The sequence below is a fragment of the Rhamphochromis sp. 'chilingali' genome (genome assembly GCF_963969265.1).
Source record: "Rhamphochromis sp. 'chilingali' genome assembly, chromosome: 19".
NCBI lineage: Eukaryota > Metazoa > Chordata > Actinopteri > Cichliformes > Cichlidae > Rhamphochromis > Rhamphochromis sp. 'chilingali'.
The window spans coordinates 962,806-976,356 of record NC_137946.1 but is presented as its reverse complement, the minus strand read 5'-3'; the positions used below and the strand labels follow the sequence as shown (position 1 = coordinate 976,356).

At 47.3% G+C, this 13,551-nt stretch overlaps 1 protein-coding gene across 2 annotated transcripts in view; it reads left to right on the top strand.

Annotated features, from left to right (window-relative positions):
* The first annotated feature begins 12,611 nt into the window (after positions 1-12,611).
* Positions 12,612-13,551, top strand: part of spns2 (SPNS lysolipid transporter 2, sphingosine-1-phosphate) — a 56,302-nt gene continuing 55,362 nt past the window's right edge. The window contains exon 1 of one of the 2 annotated variants that reach the window (XM_080867788.1): positions 12,612-13,477. In XM_080867788.1, the coding sequence (XP_080723914.1) occupies positions 13,246-13,477 (232 nt within the window). In that variant the 5' untranslated portion in view covers positions 12,612-13,245. The remainder of the gene's footprint in view (positions 13,478-13,551) is intronic. The other variant, XM_080867789.1, reaches the window with a different exon arrangement.

Here is a 13,551-nt window from a genome sequence, read left to right as displayed (position 1 = left end):
AGGAGCATGTGTGGTTTGTACGGTGAAGCTTAGCTGCTCAATTCTGTCTACTGACCAGCAGGGGGCGACTTGATCTGACAAAGTGAAAATGATATAAAAGTATAGAGTGTTGTCTGTGTTATTAAGTACCACGAGTGTCTTGTGTTGTTTCTCGGTCAGAGTCGACCCTCATCTGGTTTAAAGAAGAAAAGCACCAACAACACGGTGACAGGCACAATGCTCAAACCAAGATGATGACAGGCCATCATTTATATACAGTTTGATAGTATGGTCCAGAGGAGGAATAAGTGGACGAGTGGTTCAATGAAGGAAAGAAGCAGAAAACAAAACTCCGTCATAAAGTATTTTCTGCTTTAAAAAACAAAGAAAAAAGCAAAACAAAAATGTTTGGATGCCTTTCAGAGAAAATGCTTCTGTCTGACATGAAGCAGGAGGCTGAACTTGGTGTTCTGTTAGGCCGTTATCCATCTAGTTTTATGTTCTTGATGACTGATGATGATATGACTCCTTTTGCTGACGCTCATCTGTGGAAGAGCTCCAAAAACGTGCCCAAGTATTCACAGCGAGTATCGTCACATTAACCTTGACTATCCTAACCAACGAGCAGCTGCTCCTCCAGAGATGAGACCATAAAATAAGCACATGATGGATTTAAAGATGGAGGAACAACATCCAGGCTGAATGCAAAAATACTGGGACAGCTTTGGTTGTTTAACAAAAAGCTTTCCAGTGTTTGTCCACTAGATGGCACCTCTGCATTATTCTTAAAAACGCTCCCAGGAGGGAGTCTCCTCCATCAGGGTGGCAGTATGGATTTAGCAGATGTTCACTGAGACCTCGTGGACCTGGCGTGGAAGTGTTCATGTCTGAGCGCACACAGTGAGCAGTTTTGCTGTACTGATGCAACTGTGGGTAAATAAGCCTGTTGTTGGGAAACCATTTGTAAGTCTGTGTCACCCAGCCTGGCAAAGTTTCCTTTAAGGCTGATATAATCATACTGACAATGTGAATTAAGAGCAAACAAAGAGCCCTGGGCACTGACCAGGTAAGCAAACTGGTCAGATTCCACAGCATGTCAAACCCAACAATGCACAGGACCCCAACACGTCTGTTGCTCGGGACCACAGGACACCTTCAGTGTCCCCTCTCCATCTCAACAAGCACCTGCTGTTTGGTCCCACAAGAGGGCGCTACACAACAATAGTTTTAATGGTTCTGATGATGTAGCTGGTCGTGTATATGTGCAAATACACAGTTCAGGAATGTAATACAAACCCACACACCTAATGGACATACATACATACATACAGGTTATCGATATATATAAATAAATATAAAAACATATTTTTCATCCCCGACCAGTCGCAGCAGATGGCCCCGCCCCTCCCTGATCCTGGTTCTGCTGGAGGTCTCTTCCTGTTTTCCTTCCCACTGTCACCAAATGCTTGTTCATAGGGAGCCTTCAGCTGACAGTTGTGATTTCATGCTATATAAATTGAGTTGGGCTGAGTTGAGTTGAAGCCGCCGTGCTGCAGCCTTCCTGTGTGGAGTTAGCACTATGTGTGCATGCATTCTCCCCGGCTACCACAGCCTCCTCCACAGTCACACAGGACATGCATGTTTGGTTAGTTGGCGAGTCTAAGTTGCTGGATGTAGCTGATAAAATGAGACTGGTTGTCCGTCTGTGCCTCTTCCTCGTCACAGTTGGGATAGGCTCCAGGCCCTCTGAGACTGAGACGTGGATGAGCAGAAAACATAACACAAAGTCACACTGAAGGAATGCAGCTTCACAGGTTTGGGCACTGACACTGTAGCATTTTCATCCTCCTTTCATGGATGGTTACACATCATACAGTGAAGGCAGGCGTGGTGCTGAGGTGTGAAGGTGAGAAGAATGGAGCACAACCACAGTACTGTCCACCAGTGCTGGACCTTAGACCTTTAATCACCTCTCTCCATGTTAGAGGAGCTCTGTTACAGACATGGATTCCTCCCCCAGTACTGTGTGTGTGTGTGGGGGGGAACTATCCCAGCTGCCATAGGGCGAGGGGCGGGGTACACCCTGGACAGGTAACCAGCCTGTTGCAGGTCCATTACTTACACCCACATATTTAGAATCAGCCCAGTAGCAGCAAGTCTTTGGACTGTGTGAGGAAGCCAGAGGATCCAGAAGTACAAGCAAACTCCACACAGAAAGGTGGATTCAAACCCGGGACCTTCTTGCTGTGAGACCACAGCGCTAACCACCGCTTTCCAACTGGCCAAATCCTAAACTGGCTAACTCTCTGACCTCTGTCGAGTTCATGGAGCATGATGGGTGCCATGTTCAGTGTAGCCCAGCACAAACAGGGCATCATCACCTACGACAGCGTCGCGTCAGTCGGTTTCAGACAGCTGCTGCAGAGGTGTCTGCTCTGCCAAATCCTAACAGCTGCATGTCTCCGTTATTTTGAACTGGAGTAAACCATGGAGGGAGGTTAAAGGTCACTGGCCTCGTCACTTTCAAGTACAAGGTCACGCTGTAGTTGGGCTGCATTGTCATCATGTTGGTTTATCCCAGTAAGTGCTGGACACGAGAACACGTGGCTAAATGCAGTCGTTTTACAGATTTTATGGCTGATTTATGAAACTTTTCACCAAGCTTGGCACTTACAAATTGAAATGAAAGGTGGAGTTCAGGGACATGGATTCATTGTTCAGGGTGTCACTGAGACACCGTCCTTTTGTTTTTCAACATTTCCGACTTTATCTCTGTCTGCTGAGGGAATAGAGCGGGCGGCACGACAGTGTGAGCTGAATAACAAGCAGACGCACACTGAAAGGTATGTGGAAAACATTCTAGCGGTAAGAGTTCAACCTGTAATCAAAACACAATGGGTATTGTGTGGCATGTTTGAAAGCACTTTATCTGCATACCTCTCAGTTTCCCCCGTCGACCCTGGCTGTACAGGAAACTGTCACAATGGCTAATAAATTGCATTGGCCAATCAATGCAGGAGCCAGTGGCTGTTGTGGAGCGGATACAGTCGGTGTTTACTCAGGGACGGGGAGCATTTTAGTCATGAAAACAGGCTCATACATGGGAGCAGCTCTCAATCAGAATGCTGACGTGATATCATTATTCCCCAGAAATGGCTCGTGCACATCGCGAATATTTACTGTAACTGAGGAGTGGGCTTATCTAGCCTCCATTTGAGTTATTCTCACCCTTCCACCAATCAGCTGTAGAGCAGCGATAAGAGGAGTAAAACCACATTTCTGGATGTGAGGTTGCACTCGGTCCTTATCTCCAGCAAACTGCTGCAGTGTCATGACATCATAGAGAGGAAGAGCCCTCTCCACCCTCTGTACTGTCCCTCATTTGGACAATTACATCATATGGGCCCCTCATGCATTTGGCCTAGACAAATATTTCTGATTTCGCTGTGAGGCGTCAGCACAGTCATTATTAGGACAACTATTGTTATGATGCCACCGTGTTCTTAGAGTCACTGGGTGCTTCTTGGGCGGGTTACACAAGAACAGAAGAGATGTGTTGATTGGATTGTTTGCAGGCGCGGGGGGTGATAATCCACACAGGAGCACAAGCATGCAGAAATTCAGAAGTTGTGTTAATTAACACAGTGGTTGTGTGATGGTGCCAGACAAAGAAGGAGAAATACCGATGTTGCAACGGTTGATTTTTAGGGGTTATTATATTTGTATCATGTGAAGGAAGTTGCCTGTTCATGCAGCAACATGCAGGAGATGGAGCTAGCACATGAAATGCCTTTGTCTGAGCACAGAACACAAATGTGGACTGCAGTGGAAATGCAGCCAAATCGGAGGCTTTCCCTTTAATGACACATGCACTTTTTTGGTCCTATGTATTTAGCATTCCTGCTTCAGAGGCCTGCCGGCCACTGAGCTGAGGAGAGCTGATTTGCAGACTTAGCAAAAGGGTAATTACAAAGATCCATGTGACCTATAAATATGAGCTAAAGTACCACACAGATCTGCCCTCGCTGCAAGTCGGCCTCCGTCACACAGCAGCTCCCATTTCTCCATTTAAATGCACTGCGATTGTTTTTTGTGCAGGAATGCAAACAAACAAGCTCAACACGACGATACTGAAGTGCACGCTGGAGTCTGGCCCCGATTGTCTACCCCTCATACAAATCAGCTGAGACTGATGACCCGGGTCCAAGGATTCCAGCTTGGATGGAGCTGCTGGATAAATTATTCAATCAGCAGATAAAAGAACCCGTCTCTGCCCCTGAACACTATATTTAGTCACTGCTGTCTCTCTGCCACCTGCTGCTGCACTTGCACAGCTCAGATCAGACTTCCAAGGAGGGGAGACATCAGCCCAGATCTGCCCAAATCCCCAGCTGCTCTGCTGCCAGACGCTCTGCTGCTCGACTTTGGGAGGGCAGTCACTCCTGCAAGCTACAGTCAGGAACAGGCGGGCCACAGGTCAGGAGGTCACAGCGGATGAGAGAAGGTCAGAATGGCAGGGCCAGCACCTCAAGACAGGCTGAAGCCAAGACGGCTCCAAAAACAAATGTATGTGAGGGGTGGTCCAATGCTGCCAGATATCAGCGAGGAGGACGTGAAAGGCACAGTTCAAAACACGTGTTAGTCTTAAGATGGATCATGTTGTCGAGGTTGTAGCTACGCTCTGTTAAAAACAACAGCTCTCTTCTCACACACAAACCTGACACTAGCTCTGCTTTTAATATCAGGCCTCAAACTTTCCTTTTTGATCAAACGTGGATCAGGTGACCCTCCCTTAGTTATACTGCAATAATTTCAATTCAATTTTATTTACACAGCGCCAAATCACAACAAAAGTCGCCTCAAGGCGCTTCATAGATACAGAGAAAAACCCAACAATCATATGACCCCCTATGAGCAAGCACTTTGGCGACAGTGGGAAGGAAAAACTCCCTTTTAACAGGAAGAAACCTCCGGCAGAACCAGGCTCAGGGAGGGGCGGGGCCATCTGCTGTGACCGGTTGGGGTGAGAGAAGGAAGACAGGATAAAGACATGCTGTGGAAGAGAGACAGAGGTTAATAACAGATATGATTCAATGCAGAGAGGTCTGTTAACACATAGTGAGTGAGAAAGGTGACTGGAAAGGAAAAACTCAATGCATCATGGGAATCCCCCGGCAGCCTACGTCTATTGCAGCATAACTAAGGGAGGATCCAGGGTCACCTGGTCCAGCCCTAACTATATGCTTTAGCAAAAAGGAAAGTTTGAAGCCTGATCTTGAAAGTAGAGATAGTGTCTGTCTCCTGAATCCAAACTGGAAGCTGGTTCCACAGAAGAGGGGCCTGAAAACTGAAGGCTGTGCCTCCCATTCTACTTTTAAATACTCTAGGAACAACAAGTAGGCCTGCAGAGCGAGAGCGAAGTGCTCTAATAGGGTGATATGGTACTACAAGGTCATTAAGATAAGATGGGGCCTGATTATTTAAGACCTTGTATGTGAGGAGCAGGATTTTGAATTCAATTCTGGATTTAACAGGAAGCCAAAACAGGAGAAATATGCTCTCTCTTTCTAGTCCCTGTCAGGACTCTTGCTGCAGCATTTTGGATCAGCTGAAGGCTTTTCAGTGAGTTTTTAGGACATCCTGATAATAATGAATTACAGTCGTCCAGCCTGGAAGTAATAAATGCATGAACTAGTTTTTCAGTGTCACTCTGAGACAGGATATTTCTAACTTTAGAGATGTTGCACAAATGGAAGAAAGCAGTCTTACATATTTGTTTAATATGTGCGTTGAAGGACATGTCCTGGTCAAAAATGACTCCACGGTTCCTCACAGCGTTACTGGAGGCCAAGGTAATGCCATCCAGAGTAAGAATCTGCTTAGATACCATATTTCTAGGATTTTCAGGGCCGAGTACAATAACCTCAGTTTTATCTGAATTAAGAAGCAGAAAGTTAGCGGCCATCCAGGTCTTTATGTCTTTAAGCTGTCTTAGCTGTTTGACAACTACTCTTTCAAGGATGCTTGATATGAAAGGAAGGTTGGAGATTGGCCTATAATTAGCTAAGACTGCTGGGTCTAGAGATGCTTTTTGAGTAAAGGTTTAACTACAGCCAGCTTGAAGGCCTGTGGTACATAGCTGATTATTAGAGATAGGTTGATCATATTTAAGATCAAAGAATTAATTAATTAATTAATTAATTCAGCCAGACCTGCGACCATATGTTCTGGACACTCGGGTAAAGAGAGGGGCTGAGCTGTCAACTGATCACCACCTGGTGGTGAGTTGGATCAGGTGGCGGGGGAGGACGCTGGACAGACCTGGTGCACCTAAACGCGTAGTGAGGGTGTGCTGGGAACGTCTAGCAGAGGCCCCAGTCCGCGAGATCTTCAACGCACACCTCCGGCAGAGCTTCAACAGCATTCCGAGGGAGACTGGGGACATTGAGTCCGAATGGACCATGTTCAGCGTCTCCATTGCCGAAGCTGCTGCATTGAGCTGCGGCCGCAAGGTGGTGGGTGCCTGCCGTGGTGGTAATCCCCGAACCAAATGGTGGACACCAGAGGTGAAGGGAGCCACCAGGCTGAAGAAGGAGTCCTATCGGGCTTGGTTAGCCTGTGGGACTCCGGAGGCAGCTGACAGGTATCGACAGGCCAAGTGGAATGCGGCTCGGGCAGTGGCTGAAGCAAAAACTCGGGTGTGGGAGGAGTTCGGAGAGGCCATGGAAAAAGACTTTCGGACTGCCTCGAAGAGATTCTGGCAAACCGTCAGGCGTCTCAGGAGGGGAAAGCGGTGCTCTACCTGCACTGTTTATAGTGCTGGCGGAGCGCTGCTGACGTCGACTGAGAAAATTGTCAGGCGGTGGAAGGAATACTTCGAGGACCTCCTTAATCCCACTGACACATCTTCCGAAGAGGAAGCAGAGTCTGGGGATGAGGGGAATGACCCGCCAATTTCCGGGGGCGAGGTCACTGAGGCAGTTAAACAACTCCTTGGTGGCAGAGCCCCTGGTGTTGATGAGGTCCGCCCCGAGTTCCTGAAGGCTCTGGACGTTGTAGGGCTGTCCTGGTTGACACGCCTCTGCAATGTTGCGTGGAGATCAGGGACAGTACCTGTGGACTGGCAGACCGGGGTGGTGGTCCCCATCTTCAAGAAAGGGGACCGGAGGGTGTGTTCCAACTACAGGGGGATCACACTCCTCAGCCTCCCTGGGAAAGTCTATGCCAGGGTGCTGGAAAGGAGAGTTCGTCCGTTAGTCGAACCTCGGATACAGGAGGAACAATGCGGTTTTCGTCCTGGACGCGGAACACTGGACCAGCTCTTTATCCTCTCCAGGATACTTGAGGGTGCATGGGAGTTTGCCCAACCAGTCTACATGTGTTTTGTGGACTTGGAGAAGGCATTCGACCGTGTCCCTCGGGTCGTCCTGTGGGAGGTGTTGCGGGAGTATGGGGTGTCTGGCCCATTGCTACGGGCCATTCGATCCCTATACAACCGTTGCAAGAGCTTGGTTTGCATTGCCGGCAATAAGTCGGACTCGTTCCCGGTGGGTGATGGGCTCCGCCAGGGCTGCCCTTTGTCTCCGGTTCTGTTCATAATTTTTATGGACAGGATTTCTAGGCGCAGCCAAGTGGCGGAGGGCTTTCGCTTTGGTGGCCTCAGAATCTCATCTCTGATTTTTGCGGATGATGTGGTTCTGTTGGCTTAATCGGGTGAGGGCCTCCAGCCTGCACTGGAACAGTTCGCAGCCGAGTGTGAAGCAGTGGGAATGAGGATCAGCACCTCCAAATCTGAGGCCATGGTTCTCAGCCGGAAAAGGGTGGAGTGCCCACTCCGGGTCGGGGATGAGTTCCTGCCCCAAGTGGAGGAGTTCAAGTATCTCGGGGTCTTGTTTGCGAGTGATGGGAGAAGGGAGCCGGAGATCGACAGACGGATTGGGGCTGCAGCTGCAGTAATGCGGACGCTGCACTGGTCCGTCGTGGTGAAGAGGGAGCTGAGTGTAAAAGCGAAGCTCTCAATTTACCGGTCGATCTACGTCCCTACCCTCACCTATGGCCACGAGCTGTGGGTAGTGACCGAAAGAATGAGATCGCGGATACAAGCGGCAGAAATGAGCTTCCTCCGAAGGGTGGCTGGCCTCTCCCTTAGAGATAGGGTGAGAAGTTCGGCCATCCGGGAGGGGCTCAGAGTAGAGCAGCTGCTGCTCCACATCGAAAGGAGCCAGCTGAGGTGGTTCGGGCATCTGACAAGGATGCCCCCTGGGCGCCTCCTGGGTGAGGTGTTCCAGGCATGTCCCACCGGGAGGAGGCCCCGGGGCAGACCCAGGACACGCTGGAGAGATTATATCTCTCGGCTGGCCTGGGAACGCCTTGGTGTTCCCCCGGATAAGCTGGAGGAGGTGGCTGGGGAGAGGGAGGTCTGGGCCTCTCTGCTTAGGCTGCTGCCCCCGCGACCCGACCCCGGATAAAGCGGATGAAAATGGATGGATGAATTAATTAATGGCAGGACTTCTTTGAGCAGTTTTGTAGGAATGGGGTCTAAAAGACACGTTGATGGTTTGGAGGAAGTAATTATTGAAGTTAACTCAGAAAGATCAATTGGAGAAAAAGAGTCTAACTTAACATCAATGGTACTAAGAGTAGCTGTAGATAATATTACATCTGTGGGATGATTATTGGTAATTTTTTTTCTAATGATTAAAATATTATTTGTGAAGAAGTTCATGAAGTCATTACTAGTTAACGTTAAAGGGATGGTTGGCTCAACAGAGCTCTGACTGTTTGTCAGCCTGGCTACAGAGCTGAAGAGAAACCTGGGCTTGTTCTTATTCTTCAATCAGTGATGAATAGTAAGATGTTCTGGCTTTGCGGAGGGCTTTCTTATAAAGCAGCAAACTATTTCTCCAGGCTAAATGATGATCCTCTAAATTTGTGACACGCCATTTCCTCTCCAGCTTAGGGTTCTACTTCCCATGATGACGAATGCTTCTTCTTCACTCCTTTGCTCTCTGTTCTGGTAGATGGCCGCCCCTCCCTCAGCCTGCATCTGCCTGAGTTTCTGTCCTCTTAGCATAAAGAAATAAGGATTATTCAGAGGTCCTACTGTCCTACTTGGACTACACAGTTCATCAACTCTGTTTGTTTTTAAATGTATATTTAACTGAATCAAAGAAAGAGATGCTTTAAAAGTAAAACTGTTCTAGTTTCAGTCAGGACTCTGAGAGGACAACTGGGCACGTTGTTTAGGGATTTCTGTCTGGGCTTTTTGTTTTAAAGCAATAAAATACAAAACTACAGCTCTGTGCAGTGGTAGCAGATGTTAACTAAAAACGTCCTGCGTAGGTTACAATGATCAGACAGAAAATGCACAGCTGCTCATTTTTGCTCAGCTCAGTCTAATGCACAGTTTTCAAACAGACGCTGTTTCTTTCAGTCGAGGGAGGAACATGTTCATGGTGCGTACACAGGCAGACTGAGGCCATGAAGTAACCTTTACAGTGATTAAAAACAACAATCGAGTGATTCTCGATTGTTGTTTGCAGAAATCTACAGTGAGCTGGAAGTTTAACCAAATAATGCCCATTACTTTCTTCTTCTTCTTATACTTTGTGGGTTCTTGTGAACTTCATGGACTGAAAGACATGAAGATGTGTTTACCAGAAAAACAGCTGATAGACACACAGCTGATAGACATGTGTCAGTGGGACATTTAAACTTTAGTGGCCCCCACGTGTCTCAGAATGCACCGAGAGCCGGCCTTATCGTCCTGCAGGCGCTGGGTGCAGCGATTAGTCGGTTATCTCCCATCCTGCACTGGAGGCTCAGCCCTGAGCTTAGACAGGAAGGAAGGCCGGCGCAGTGACTGTGGCTCCGAGCCACATGGTAGAATAATGCTACAGATAGTTCTGGGCCCACCGAGCCATTCTGCATGATGGAAAAACACACAGGATCCCACAGACATGACCAGCATATCAAACACATACCAATGAAAGAGGGAGCGGGGGCTCCAGAGAGGGAGACGGGAGCAAGTCTTTACCAGGGATCTCTCCTCTGATCTTCTAAACCCTCTACATAAGGCCACGGGCTGGTCTTTTCCTGCATCCTTCCCTATACTGGACGTCAGTCTGCAGCATTATAAAAGCAGCTCTTGTATCACTTGCCTGGATAAGCATGTCAGGCTGCAGTTTTTGCATCATAGTTGTTATTTTAGACATCAAAGTTATCAGGAAGTACATGGATGACTGCTTAGAAGTCCTGCAAAACAAATCTAATGAGGGGCTTCAGGATGAGCTGACTTAAATCAGTCAACAAAACAAACAAACAAACGAAAAAATGCAGGTCATCTGGTGCACACAACATCCTGGCCACAGCCATACCCAGCCTCCACCCTCACTGACGCCAGGATTCATCCTCCCTCATCGTCTCCATAGCGATCTGACCCCACGTGCTGATTGGCGATTAACTAGTTTGATAGCTCTCACTTTCACATCAGGTAGATCAGAGAACAAAACCTAATCGTTTACAGGCGGTTCAGAAAGCAGCTTACTGGCCCGTGTCCTCTCTGGCTTTCAGTACAATGAAACTACACCTGTCAGGAACGCGCCCTCTTCTCACTGCATCACTGAGCTCTGTCCTCGTGTTAAATCAACAAACGTCTTCTTGCCCTGCGTCACAACTTTCTGCTAAAATTCCACATGTAGTCGATCATGGTGGGGACACGCTGGGATTCCTGCCTGGAAAAAGTCAGACTGATGCTGTGTACACAGTAGGATGGTGAGAAAGGCGGCACAGAAACACTATTCAGGATCATGCTGCAGGACTGGACCCCTCCCAATCATTTAGACGCAGGTACTTTTCCTTTTTAGGCAACAACTCCTCATGACCTCCTGAAGGAAGACTCATAAAGGTGTGAGCCCAGTTTTTTAGGGCACCAGCATCTTCTTCAGTGTGTCTGAAGCTGTCGTTGGAATAACGAGCCGTCTCTATGTCTTTTGACGCCTGTGTACAGTTCCTGCTCTCACTTTAGCTTTTCTTTTCTTTGCCATTGTCTGTCGTGACGTCGGGGCACAGACGGGTACAGAAACTGCTGAAACTGACAGAACGGAGCCAGCTGCAATCTGTTCATCCTCCTTTAGGCAGACCAGATGTATGACTTCCATCGCTTTATTCTGTAACCACTTGGGATACCACACACAAACAGATCCAATGTTAATATTCATCCAGCTTCCTTCTCCATCACCCGTCCTGTTCTGAGAAGCTATTTGGGAGCAAAGAAGAGGGTTCACAAATAAACAAGACTTGTAAACAACCAGCTTGAAAGCATCATTAACTGGCTCTCACTCATAAGTATATTTCCTAATTTCTTGATGAGATGAAATGATGCAAACCTCAGAACAATCTGACTGACTGGTGTTAAATCGCTGAACTAACACCCAGTTTTACGTTGTCACTCCATTTTATGGGATTACAGATTACAGAGCCGTCATTAGCACCACGCTCCAGGTTCCTCTACTTTATCTTCCACCCACACTGCTAATACAGCCATGCTATGATTGGTGACTCGCCTGGTGCCTGAAGGCAGGGATGCAAAGTAGACAAAGCACTTAACTACTATATACAGTGAATATATATGTGCACAGGTGAGTGTGGCTTATCATCTAAAGTGCTTTCAGCAGTCAGACTAGGAAGATACCATATAAATGCCAGCGAAGAAATAAATTGCTGTTGTGGATTTCTTCATTGCAGATATGATAATCATTTATTTTCAGTGTCATCCAGGATCTGTCGAAACTTCTTGGTTTATCTTTTAAGCAAACATCTCCCAAATGTGTGCACGGCATTAAATTAATTAAAGTTAGGACGATAAGCAGCTCAGACTCAGACGGGCATGCCGGCAAATCGCTCAAAGGATATTTTAAAGATATTTTCCCTTATGTGTTATTCCTTCATTTTCAAGCTAAAAACACAGTTCTAGTCTAAGATTTGACCAAACGAGCCGGATAAGGCTCGGTGACGTGCAGTGTCATGTAAAAAAGGTCAAAGACTTCCCTGAAACTCTCATTTCTCCATCCTGCCTGCCTCAGCAATGAAACTCCACCTGCACTAACCACTGATAGAAAAGGGAGAACAGTCTAATGTGTATACAACACGGACACACGGGGGTTTCCTTCTGTGATGCTGGATTATATCTGCTGCCTGAAGTCGGGGTTTGTGGTGGGGGAAGCCCTGTAACCAGTTACCACTGAGTCTGGTGACCACTTTAAATAGAACACATGTGTCTGGACACTTGATAATTTAATTCACAGAAAATGTAATCATAACACTCACACAGTGCTCACTGTAGATTTCTGCAAAGAGAACAGATATACACAACATAGTTATAATAAAGATATGAATGATACATGAAATAATAGCTGCCTAATTCATAATCAGCATTGAAAAGCTTGGAAATGAAGTAAAAGCAGCAGTGCTTAATCATAATAGTGCATAATCTTAATCATTATCAGTCTGATCTCAAGCACAACCGCGGAATGCATTTCCTCTTTCCTTCCAGTAAGCATGCAGCTTTCCATATCTGTGGCTGTTATGTACATGAACATATCTCAAATACCTGGCAGCTAATGGCGATCGGAACTAAGTCGATCTTTTTTTGACACGTTAGAAACAAATACAAGCAAGAAACACAAAAACAAACCTGGAATATCAGTATGCGCATTTATTTTAGGACCATTGAATGCACATATAGCACACCGGGGCGGTTATGTAGAGCCCGAAATATATCTGTGCAACATTCTTCGCTGACCTACTTTTATTAGCAATAACTATTCAGTAATAATAACTGACACATTTAAATAGAAACCTGGTTTTGCTCTCTCATCCATGCGGTGAAATAAAGACATAAATAAAGACATAAAATCCTTCCCAGCTTCTCTTAGAAATAACAGAGTGTCAGGTGCGGCTCCATCGCTCGCTGCAGGTTTTCTGGGAGGTGGGGGGGCGGAGCGTAACGAGGAGATCTCCCTCCTCTTTAAAAAAATAAAAAGTGAGGCGCGCACAGGCTGTCCGTTCGCACTGGCAGAGAAATTATGATTCCGAGAAGAGCTGCTCCTGCGCTTCAGCAATTAAGACAACACTTCCACTGCGACTGATTCCACCAGAAATCTCCGAGCCTCGCTGAGTGCGGTCCCCGTCAACTATCTCCTACTCCGTAGCCTCCCTCGCTCTCTCCTGCCTTCTTCTTCTGCGCTGGATCTTTCGTGCCAGAAAATGTGCGTGGAGAGCGATGGATGCGAGATTGAAGGCTGCAGCAGCTCGGATGAGGTGCGCACGCTGTCGGGCAGCATGAGTCCCGGACTGAAATCCAACCCGGACCTTCACCCCTGCAGACCGGGGCAGAAATTCCGCGCCGCGCTGCTGAAATGCCGCTCACCGGCCGCCGCCGCCGGGATCCTCAGTTTTGGGAACGTCCTCAATTACATGGATAGATACACCGTAGCCGGTAAGACAGCTGCCTACTCTGTTTCGTTGAAATCACAGCATGTTTTTATCATTTATCTGACAGAAAGTAGAGCG